This window comes from Seriola dumerili, unplaced genomic scaffold (assembly GCF_002260705.1).
Source record: "Seriola dumerili isolate Sdu_G_001 unplaced genomic scaffold, Sdu_1.0 BDQW01001323.1, whole genome shotgun sequence".
Taxonomy (NCBI): Eukaryota; Metazoa; Chordata; class Actinopteri; order Carangiformes; family Carangidae; genus Seriola; species Seriola dumerili.
The window spans coordinates 54,406-66,982 of record NW_019175578.1 but is presented as its reverse complement, the minus strand read 5'-3'; the positions used below and the strand labels follow the sequence as shown (position 1 = coordinate 66,982).

The 12,577-nt window shown below is 40.4% G+C and overlaps 1 protein-coding gene across 1 annotated transcript in view; it reads right to left on the bottom strand.

The window, feature by feature from the left end:
• Nucleotides 1–2,125, bottom strand: part of tp63 (tumor protein p63) — a 34,020-nt gene extending 31,895 nt beyond the window's left edge. Inside the window, exon 1 of the mRNA XM_022767954.1 lies at nt 1,934–2,125. Within this exon, the coding sequence (XP_022623675.1) occupies nt 1,934–1,986 (53 nt within the window). The 5' untranslated portion in view covers nt 1,987–2,125. The remainder of the gene's footprint in view (nt 1–1,933) is intronic.
• Between the last annotated feature and the right edge of the window lie 10,452 nt (nt 2,126–12,577).

Here is a 12,577-nt window from a genome sequence, read left to right as displayed (position 1 = left end):
ATCACATAATAAGGATTTAAACCTGTATTATCAAGTTCCAATGAAGTCATTATTGTAAGCCACAGAGGCCGAATTATCTGTTTGATTAAAGCACAAAACTAGAAGCACGCTAATGACTTTAAAACACACACCACTCAAACACAACTACAAGAACACGGTGGCATTCAGTTAAAAATGCACAAAAGACCACAGTATATAATAACTCTGCACACAAAAACTAAATTACACTTAAATGTCCTAAGGTACACACAGAAAAACTAATTGTACAGTGCCTATGTTTTATTGTGCATTAACCCGGGAAACATAAACACACTATTCCTGACCAAGGACACCAGATGGACAGACAGCAAACTATTTTGTTACAGCATTACAACCCAAAAATCTATTGATTGTCTCCAGACTGCACAGAACTCTCTTAAACCAGAACCAAGAGACATGATCACACCACTCCTGTTTTAGCCTCTTTACACTGACTCCCAGTATGTTTTAGAATATTTTTTGTAGATTTTATTGATTACTTTTAAAGCAATCCATGGCCTCTTTCCCTGGTCTCTGACCTCTTAGTCTCGTACACACCGGTACACACCTTGGGATCCTCAGGCAAATGTATTTTGTCTGTTCCAGAGGCCTGGCTGAAAACTAAAGGGGACAGAGTATTTGCAGTCAGGGCCTCGAGGCTCTGGAACGATCTGCCTGAGGAAATCAGGTCAGTTGAATCTGTGACCTCCTTTAAGTCTCTTCTTAAAGCTTATTTTTATAGATTTCTGGGCTTTACTTTCCCTTGACATTTTTAATTTCTCTTAAAATTACACTGTAATAGTTATTATACAATTGTTTTGATTGTTTAGTCTGTTTTTCTTTCCTTTGAAACCTATTGATTTTATTTTATTGCTACCTTTGTCAAACACTTGCAATGTAGATTTTGAAACGTGCTCTATAAATAAAGATTATTATTATTATTGTTATTATTACAATTAACCAGCAAGCAATCAATGCACTACAATACAAATATAAGTTAACCTTCTAAATATCAGGACAAAATAATGTACAATATATATTTTTTATCATATTCATTACAGTAACCATCATTTGAGAGAGAATGAGAAAGTATGGACGTCAGCATTGCAGGTGTCTGATCACTACTGACCTCAATAATGGTTAATGATAAGACATGCAGTGATGATAAAGTGGATGCAAAAGTGTGAGTTCAACATTTATCACAGTGTATAGCGTTAATTTAACACTGATGATAGATAGAGGACAGGGAGAGGACATTTATGGTCCAAGATCTACAAGATACATCCGATCTACATCTTAAATGCATCATTAAATGGTTTAGTTAGTGTCATCTTTCATCCTGGATTAAAAGCATCTGCAAAACGTCTGACATCTGATTAAATGCATGTGTTTCCATTGAAATTACCAAAAGTCAGGATCAGAAGAAGACCCTCGGATGTCATCTAATCTGTCTGCCACCTCAGCTCTGATGGCCCTTTACACATGCATTGTTGCCATAAGCATGCCACACTTATAAATATATCAGGACAGAGCAGCAGCTGAGGATCCAGGCAACACAACTGTTCTCAGGTCACTTTGGACCTCCAGACAGTATCAGGCTGAACGGCAGAGCAGGTCAAGCAAGCAGCAGGGAGATTCCCAGCCACTTCAATAAAGTCTTTAAACATATTGAATTTCCTGTGTTAAAGGCTCCATTTGTAAAAGCTAACAGTAAATGTAAAAGATTATACCTAAATACACAATCCTCATATGTGAACCACGTGTCAAATCCATGTTATATATGTTAGTTGAGCTGCTTCAGGATTTAATATCATTAAAAAAAATGTTGGAAAATCACAAGGCCTCAGATACATTTTTAATATTCAATAAAACTAACAGTGGAAGTCATCAGTTTAAACAATATGTATGTACTTACCGATGAAAGGGAAACTCTGGGTAATACTGCACAGCTGTGTAAGGTGAATTCATGGTGTCATGCCAAACTTCACTTTGCTGAAATCTTCAAAATGCTCAGCTTGTTGTAAAGGCACATGTATCAGTGACTGTACATGAGCTACACAAATAAATACAATTAATTAAAAAAAACAAAAACAAAAAACAAAATAATAAATATAAATAAATAAACAAACAGGCCTGGATTAAAGTGCCGGAGGATACAGTGCAGAGTGGAGAAAGTTTGAGAGATGTTTTGAATTTAGGTATTTTTTCTTAGGCTACCCTACAAATAGGCGGGGCTTGCGCCAGCTCTCTGACCAATCCCCAGCTACAGTTGTACAAGATATCACTCACTCGCAGTTGCTAGGATATAGATATCAAGCAACTACATTTGACCCTGCACCCCCATCCCCACCCACACACACACACACACACACACACACACACACACACACACACACACACACAGCTAGCCACTGTCCTGAAAAGCTCACCCTAACCCTACTGCATGTGTTTCTCTCGCCACTTCTGATATTTCCACCCAGATTCCCAGGTGGTTTTGTGGGTATGAGGGCATGTGCGTTGCGTCACTCTTCTCATTAAGGCCCAAGAGGCTTCAAGAATGCTGAATATTGTTATAAATACATTCTGCGTGGAGGAGGTTGTTGTTGATTCTGTGCCGATTCAGCAAAAGCACAAAGATTCAGTCAGGGACAAAAATCACCCGAATATTCGATTTTGAGGAAGTGAAACACACTCTTAGGACGAGATGTCAGAAGTCTAGTCAGATAATAGTGGTTGGTAACGGATGAAAACGTTTCCATTAACTGAAAAACAGGAAGAAAGTGACCCTCCTATATCCTCTATATCCTTGGCCTAAAGGGACTCAGACAGAGACCGGATAAAAATATTGTGGTTTGAAAATCTTTTACAGTAGCCTACATAAACTCCTGTTTAAGCGCGCATCCTTTCACATACGTCCAATTCAATATCAGACTTTCCCTCTCCCCCAAGTAGTATGACACTGTAAACCTAGAGGTCTTGTGCGGTTTTCAGAGATGAATGGCAGATGAATCAGCATGCTAAAATAAAAGGTAGGGTCACAGCGGGGGGAATGATAATAAATAGATGTGGTGTATCCAGGGAACACAAACCTCTAAGCTGCTCTCTTGTACTTTTAATAAAGACATGCAGCCTCTCTCTCTCTCTCTCTCTCTCTCTCTCTCTCTCTCTCTCTGCCTGCTGTGCACCTATGTGGGACAGTATGTGTGCCAACCTGGTGACGTGATGCTGTGGTCACACAGTTGTTATTTTTTAAAGATACCCTGTACAGAAATGCAATTATTTGCTGTCAAACTAAAAATGTCACACTAAGCTAATTACATAATAAACAAGCTTGTTATCAGACACAGATTTACTTGATATTTTTGAAGATAATAAGGTAAATACAATTTCTCAACTTTGAGGTGAATCTGTGCAAATTCATATTGATTTTATATTGATATGTTAATGTACCGAACAAGATGAAGCCAGGCTTACAGCCCTGTGAGGCTCTACTCATGCACAGTAGAACTTGGACCGGATGTCTAAACATTAAACCTGCAACTGATTGTAACAGATTTTTTTGGTCACATCTGATCAGCAGAAACAAGATGTGAACACAACATTCATATCATCACCTTTTAGGTTTATATAACAAACTTGTTAGCAAACAGTTGCTGATTCACACATCCAGCAGTTACTGAGCATGTGGAGTCCAGTTTCTAGCCACCTCATGAATGTAAGTCCAATAATCACTCTCTTCTAACTCTGTGTTTGGTCTCCTGGGGGGAAATAGCTGTCTCTTTAGCTGCTAAATGTTCCACTATGTTCACCACAGCGTCACCAACTGTGTCTATCTGCTGTTTGGATCTGAGCAGGTAGCGTACAGTGGGTGTTCAGAGCTTTTTTAGCTAACTGCTGTGGTTGAAAACAACACTGCGAGAACGGTGAGAGTGAACCGAAATAGTATAGTTGTGGTTCAGACGGCTAAACAATGAGCAGGAACTCACTATAAATTAAAGCAGAGGGATGAGATGAGATTAGATGAGATGCCTCTTTATTAAAAATTCAAGTTATAGCTGTTTTAACACCAAGGAGCTAACTTCCTCACAATGTCAATGTTACAATGCTAATGTTTAGCAGGTATAATGTTCAGCATGATCATTATCTCAGCTTAGAGTCAGCATAGCTCATTATCATTGTCATTATCTCAGCTTACTGTTAGCATACTTTAGCTCAGCTGATGTAAGGAATGGAGGTAATGGTGTCTTTGCAGGTAGGTCTACTCGGATGAACAGAAGTACTGGACGACTGAAAAACACCTCAGCGTGTTTCTGGGACATAATTACTCGATATAACTGTTTTGCAATTCATTTAATAGTTGGTGAGATTTTTCAGTCTGGACCAAAGTCAACCAACCAACCAACCGACCAACACTAAAGCCATTTTTATGATATGTGATATGATTACATAAGAACACATTCGTCTTGAAAAACAAAAACCAAAAAAAGAAGCCATCATCCGTCCGTTCTTATCAAGTTTTCAAAGCTATAGAGCTTCTGAAGAAGATACCACTGCTGCTACCTTGTGCACTGCAGCGCAGCAAGTACCACAGCACTGCGCCTGTCCGTCTATCTCTAAGTAACCATTCCCCAAGGTCACTGCTGTAAATACCAGTTGTTGTTAATCAGCTAGTTCAGTTAAATAAAGTTTCCCAGCTGAAAAATAAAGATCCATCTCTTCCCACGTTATCACAACTACAGTAAAAACCTCACTTGTAAAACCCAGAGGGTGATTATTGTTATTTATAAGACAAATTCCATCTAATAAACCTTTTACACGCACTGTAGCTTTGACCATGTCCACCTCTCAACATAACAAGGACAAACTGACCTCAAGATGTCATTAAATCTGATATTTACAATGACATCTGAAACCCTTACATCATTAATTACTCTAAGGCCCAGGCGTTGGGAATCAGTCACCGAACCCCTATTACTTCATTTGACATGTATGTGTGTGTTTATGAGTTGGCAGCTACGTCAGTGACATCTCTGGTACTGTCATCAGAAGGGGTGCACATATGTCTTATGTGGTTATTATTCTCACAATGCTCTGATTAGAGAACGTTAAACTCGCTTTAATCTGCAATTATATCTGCAGTGAAAACCGTAGATGGCAACCAGCCTGTGTGACTGTACAGCACAGTATCTCCTTAATTCATGTTGGTGTGTTCATTGTCCTGAAGGCATTACGAGGCCCCATTCACACAGCCTTATTAATGTCAAGAGTTTACATACGGGATGCCAAAGAGCAGTTGGTGGAGCAGCTGATGAAGTAGCCTCAGCGTTTGCTGCACTATGGAGAGATGTATTATCAGTGTCAGTCACACACACCACACTGTGGCCAATCACTCTCACACTGCGAGGGGGTTATGTGGGCATACTTGTGTGCGTCTGTGTGTATATTCCAGTTGGTGACTAATGCAGGGGAAATCCAGATGAGTCAAAACTGCCAGTGTCCGGTGCAGTGTCTGAGAGGTGATAATTTACAGCCTATGCACTAAACTGCCCAGCAACTTGGCATTGTTCATAACAGCCCTATAGGGGAACCTCTATTTTAACTGACAATATGTCGGGGGAAGTTCAAGGAACCATTAAGTGTAGGGATCCAGATCACGAATCCACTGGTCATGTAAAACAATGAGATAAAATTTTTTAAACTTTGTAGTAGAAGGATATAAATTCAGTTCCTGGAGCATGGAATATTTTCACCCTCATACAACCAGTCCTGCACTTTCTATAACGGCGCCAAAGATAAAGAGCCGTACACTTGCATGAGTTTTCTCTATGTGACTGGTAAAACCTGTATTTCACTGAATCACTATTTGTGGTAATATTCAGACTCCCAGGCAATTATTGATGCTTTCCCACGATATGATTCAACTTTTTTTGTGTGTCTTTTGTCACAGTGACTTTTACACCTGAGAGCAGGCTGTTGTCACGTTGGGAAAATGAATCTTGCCTGCAGCAACATATAGGCAGTGAGCCAGAGTTGTATAATCCAGCCAGTAGAACTAGCTTACATTGGAACCAGATTTGTTTTTTTTTATACATGTATACACTGCATAAGTGATTATGAGAAATCATTTTTTATGGTGGAACTGATGAATAAAAAAACAGGGCAATCTAAAATTTTAAAAAAAGTAAAAAAAAAAAGTTGATTAATTCATTTTTTGACCACTGGAAAAAGCTAAACACAGTGCTAACTTATTACAAAGTTGTTTGAAAAAAAATTACCTGGCAAATAAACCGTTAGCTCGTTGCCAATTTACATATCGAGCAGAGACAGAGACACATTAGCATTTATGTGGAGTTGTGTTTCTGGCAACCTGCTCTACACCAACTCCAGAGAGAACAATCTTTAACTCTTTAGCTTAATGCCCCACCATGTTCAACAGCTAGTTACTTTGTCTGCCGTTTGTCTTTAGGCAGGTTGCATAAAGTTGATTTATTAGAGCTTTCTTGTTGAAAACAGCAGCCAGGAAACAATTTCAAGAGAACAGAGCTTTCAGACTCCAAAATAAAACAATGAGGTAAAAGAGGGTTAAAAAAGCTCTGTGGAGCCACAGTCCTGCTTTGATCATGCTCTGTGAGTTTATCAATAGAAGTGACTAGGCTAGGCACTAGCTTGTAACTTACAATTTTTGTTATTGATTAACCTGCCAATTATAAATCATTATAATGGAAACACCCATTATAATTTCCCAGTGCCGTAGGTGATGTATTCAAATGATTTGTTTCATCCAACCATAAGTCCAAAAAACAGACAGTCAGTAACATATATGACAAAGATGAGCTGGAACCAGTGTTGATTAACATTTTTGCAACTGATTAATTGATTGATCTTTTTTCAGCTCCACAAGCCATTTGTAGATATAAAAAATCCTGATTAGTTTTCACCTATGACAAAAAAAAGGTCACTATCTGTGCACCTGAGCTGAAAGTGTTCATTCGATGGGTTATAAAACATTGTGTACTAATAAAGGGGAGCACTGCTATCAGACAGCAGCACTATAGACAGTGTTTCTACAAACAAAACCTTGCATACAGTTCATAGATTTAGGTGACCAACGGGCCACGAGGGAGTCCAGACTAAACAAAAACATGAAACTGAGGGGTAAAACCTGCTCCGGTTCAAACGAGTACGACTGCATCGCTTTGTTTTTCTTCCCAAGGAGGAAGAATCCCCTCACGGACCAGAGTGGAGAACTTTTCAAAGCCTTCCACCGACCAGTCTCAGATCTGAGAAGCAGACAATCAGTGAACCACAAACCATCAATCACAGCTAATCCAACATTAAACCTGTCCTTTGATGTGTGTCAGCTTCACTCATGGTGTGGTGTTAGCTTAGTGCAGTATAGTTTCACGTTCACAATGGGGAAATGAACTGAAACATGGGCTGTGTCACCTGAAACAAGGTCTAATTAGCACATAATTACATAAATAACCGCCCTAATGTGGCATTCAAGGGGTCCACAAATAAATGAGCGCTTCAGATCACCGCTAAATCTAGATTATTAGCAAACAAGAGATAAAATGAAACTAAGCCATTATCAACAGTGATAAATTACATGATGCTTAGCTTAAAAGACTCACTGCTACTAAACATTTTCCTCTGCCTTACTAATCATTTCTAGCAGATGATTTATTAGGATTAGATGGAGATCATCTCCTCTATTGAGAGCAGGCATTAAATGAGGAAATTGTACAGACTCAGGAGGAAGGGTGATGATATTTTACACTGAAAGAGCAGGTGTTCCTGGGACCTGCTTCAGCACTTCTGTGAGGTAATATAATCTTTCATATTCTAACTTTCAGAAATATAGTCCATGATGTAAAAGTTGTGGACCGGTGTTTAGCAACCACACCGCCGGTATCCTGGCAACAGGTTGACAAGTGTGATTGGTCTGCCCCTCAACCTATTAAAAAGCATGTACACGTAGATCATAATGATGCCTGGGGGCAGCTCAAAGACACATTACCCTCCATCCATGAGCTTACACCCGTCCACATGTAATCTAAGTGAGGGGTTGAAGTGTCCTTTGTCACTGGATACGCTTTAAAAATAAAACACGCTGTAGATGTTCTGGGACGCTTGAATGAAAGTGGATATTTCAGAGGCATTTCTTTGAGGCAGTCTTTGATGAGTAGATGGATATAGTTCATCGGTAAAATACCAAAGCCATCAAACAATTACAAGTTCAACATGCTGCACATTGTGTGCATCATGGTGCCAGAAAAAAAAAAAAAACACACCTGAATACCACGAAACTGGGACATTGTCTGAAGCTGAATTCATTTCAGCTTCACCTAAGCCTCAGTTCTGGAGAGAGCATATGGTGTGGGCTTGGTTTTTATTGCTGCTGATTTCATTGTTAAATTCCTATCATGAGTCACAGTCAGTAAAACAGCACAACGACCCTCACCATTCAACATTGACCTTGATTTTTTCTTTAACTTTGCCGACCCAAGGTGACGTTAGCACAAGTGAAGACCCGTGTAATCCTTTTTGCTAATTGATAGGCTGAGAGAATTTATATTTCTATGACCACATATGAAAGTTGATCCAGGGCAGCAGGAGGCAGCGGGATGAGAATGTTTGCAGTGTCAGGTAGACCAGGTTCCAGCAGGATAACGTCACACGTCAATCTCCGTTAGCGGGAGGTTTTGCAATTGTACATCTGCTGGAGTGTCATGGCTCGGCTGGGTGAGCCTGTGTGAAACAGACATGGCAACACGCTGAAGGCCACTTCCACTCTTCTCATCTTACTCTTTCTATAGCCGTACATGATGTCTCTATCTGCTGCCAAATCATGCCAGTGCTGCGAAAGGCCTTCACAGCAGCTGATGCGGTGTTTTCAGGATACAGATGCTGATCGTGGAGAACAGATCTGCACAACTGATAAGTTCGCAAGCGGTATTTGTTAACCGACGGTGTCAGTGTCAATTTCTAGCTTCACATCACGAAAGTGGAGTCTGACTCACTTGGCAGGTCCTCTGACTGACACCTGGCTCAGCACCGACAGAGTTCAGACACCTTCATGTAGTCATTAACCCCTTTTTGTTCACTAGCACTAACTGCACTCATATCACAGCTGTGATAGAGATCAGAAACCAAAGATGTCACTATCACTAGCCCCCTTTTACACAGCCTGGTCAAGACGGGAATGTTGCACCTTTATTCCGCCTTGCCGCTCTGTATGAAAGGTACGAACACGGAATAGGTGGACATTGTTTTAAGATGGCAGCAGAGGTAGTCACAGAGCCGGATCGACGTCTGTGTGAAAGGGGGAGCAGGCGTGGCGGGACATCAATTCTGCTGTGTTACATGTCACGCCTCTGATTTGCCGGCATCTGAAATCACTCAGATCGGTGGCATCATGTAAACAAGCAAAGCCAGCAGAAGAATGAGGAGTCTTCTTAACGACAGTGCCGTGGGATCTCTGTTTAAAAAGGGCTTTTTTCATCACAGTATGTGTTTAAATTTGCAACGTTTTATCATGTATAGTATTTCTGTGAACACTGAGGCCTTGGTAAGATTAATGCACCATTTTGTCTGAATTCACATTTAAATTAATTTCTATTATTGCAAAAACGTAGAATGATTTTAGCCATAAATCCATATTAACTCACTGTAACTACTTTATCATCATCACTTTAATGATGTGTAACTAAGAATACATTTAGTTCAGATTCTAGGAATAGTTTGATATTTTGGGAAATACATTCACTGGTATTCACTTCCTTGCTGAGTGTTGAATGACAAGATTTATACCATCCACAAGTGTGTATGCTGAATCTGAAGCTACAGCCAGCAGCAGGTTAGCTTGGCCTAGCATAAAACCGGAAGCAGGACGAAATAGGACGAAGCAATGCTCATCACGCTGTTTGTTGACTGTCTTTATTTCAGCAGCATGTTCGTGTATCTTTTCTGTCTATCTTTTCTTCAGTTGCATTATGATTGTTTCTTTTTGATAAGCTTTTAATCAGGTATAAATATAATGTGGATGCCGGCTGAGCTGACAGTGTTATTCCTAACCATCCAATTGAGCAGAATATACAACTGGAGTTACCTTGAGTCTGTGGGAGGGTGACTCATAAAGTCCCATAATTAAAGGCATTGGAAGCCAGTTGATGAATCAGTGATTTCATTTGCTTATAGACGCTGAGACAGAGCAGTAAAAAGAAAAAAAGCTAAATGCTGCTGTGTGTCATGTAGCAACAGCAACAAATGTCAAGCTTAGTGCTTTTCTTCTTCAAACCACAGAGACGGACAGAACAGAGAAGGGTAAACGTGACACATGTATGTAATCACATTTTGCCAAAAATAATAATCACAAATTACACTAAGTCACAAAAAGCACAACCGATCAATGTGTATGAGGTGAAGGAAGAGTACTAAGCTTTAAGTGTGTTGCTATGCCTGCATGGGATATACTGTAGTTACCTTCTGTGTTTGCTTTTGCTTTGTAATACAAGAAGTCAGTATTAACCAAGCAGGAAAATAACAGGTCTGAAAAACAAATCTGTTCTTAAGACTACAGCGGGCTGGCTGAGAAGGTTGCAGGACAGGTTTGTTGAGCCTCAGGGGCCTGTGGATCCCATCAGCTCCTGTGCACCACAGTCTCTCCTCACCCAGTTCCTACAGTACAGCCTGTTACTTATACATAAGGCACATAAACCATCTGAAATATGTGTAATCCTGACAGACACTCATATACAGCTAAGATAAGTGATCCCGAAAGATGCATGCCACTCTCGCTCAGGCTGAGAAAAACCTCCTGATGACAAACCTCTGAACTTTCACTCTTAAAGCAAACACATCACGGTGAAGGTAAGCTTAAACAAATGTCCAGTGATTTTTTTTTTTTGTGTGTGTGTGTGTGTGTTGCATGATATGCAATGTTGGGTTTTAACATCCAATATTCCCCCCTGGTTTTGTTTGGGGAAAAAAAAGTGGGAGAGTGGAAAATGTGATGAATATGTCATCAATCAGCCAACTTTTCCATGTAATCTACAGCTTCTTCAGCCCCACCCCATCCTGACACAGCCAAGTAACCATGCTCAGTTGCATATACACACACACACACACTCTCTCTCTCTGTCTCTCTCTCACACACACTCACACACACACACACACACACACACACACACACACACACACACACACACACACACACACACACACAAGCTGCTCCAACACCCTCAGGTGGACTGTGCTGATAGCGAAGGATAGGAGAGCTCAACCGTGGGGTGAACTCGGACAAATAGTTCAAGTGCCAAACTTACTGTAAGGTGATTCTGTGAAGGCACGGCCATAGAATGCCGCACGCACGCATGCGCGCACACACACACACACACACACACACACACACACACACACACACACACACACACACACACACACACACACACACACACACACACACACACACACACACTTCTGGAGGCGTCATCACACCTCTCCTGCTTCTGTCAGTATTAGTCAGAGGGAACCATCACACAAAGAAAAGAAGCTTATCTTTCACCATGTGAGGCCTTTCAAAACACCACACTATCCCACTTATCAAAACAATTTTAAAAGGGGTTGAATAGATTTCAGCAATGCCAGGAAGCGCATAAATGTAATTTAAGTCAATTCTGGCTTGGTTCAAATCATGCTGACGGGACCAGGGAGCGTCTGTGACGAATCTGCACTCTGTGCCAGAGTCAGAACCGTGTACACCGTGGCACAAACGGAAATGCCACAGCTGCGTTGGTGGCACGTTGTGGCCGACTGAAGACTGCTGAAATGTAAACTCTGTTCACACACGTCATCACACCCGTCACTGCTGTCTGCGGTCTGATGTTCGAAAGACCTGCAACACCTGACGACCCCAGGTAACATCACTCATGATGCGCCCTATAGCGTAACATGAGATGTTTCTGTGAGAAAGTTTAAAGCTTTACTAATTGAGTTTAATGCAGATTCAGATTATTAATACAAAATAAAATCAACTAATAAATTTTGATGTATTGTTATAGATTAAACAACCCAGCAGTATTTAAACTAACTAAAATTAGCTCCACATTAGCTGCAATATTAATGTGATACGTACATTGCATTAGTAATTACAGTTTATTACTTGTACTAAATGTAAAGTACAAACAAGCTGTGAATGCAACACTGACATCATCACCTTTGAAGTTAATATAACAAATTGTTAGCAAACGGTAGCATTCTGTTGCCGACCGCAGGTTAAATATTCCCTCTCTTTTAGCTCTGTTTTTGGTCTTGACCAACTAATGAGGGAAATATCAGGCGCTTTAGCTGCTAAATGCTCCGCTGTGTTCTCCAGCTAGTTGTCAACTTTGGCTGTCTGCAGTTGGGTGCTGAGCCGGTCGCATACTGTAGGTTTTTAGAGCTTTTTCACTAAAAACTCACTTCGAAACCCGAGAAAGACGAGCTGCAGATTCAGGTGATAAATCTTTACACTGTCACTTGACACATTGTTATTGTAATACTATCAGTTATAGCTGCT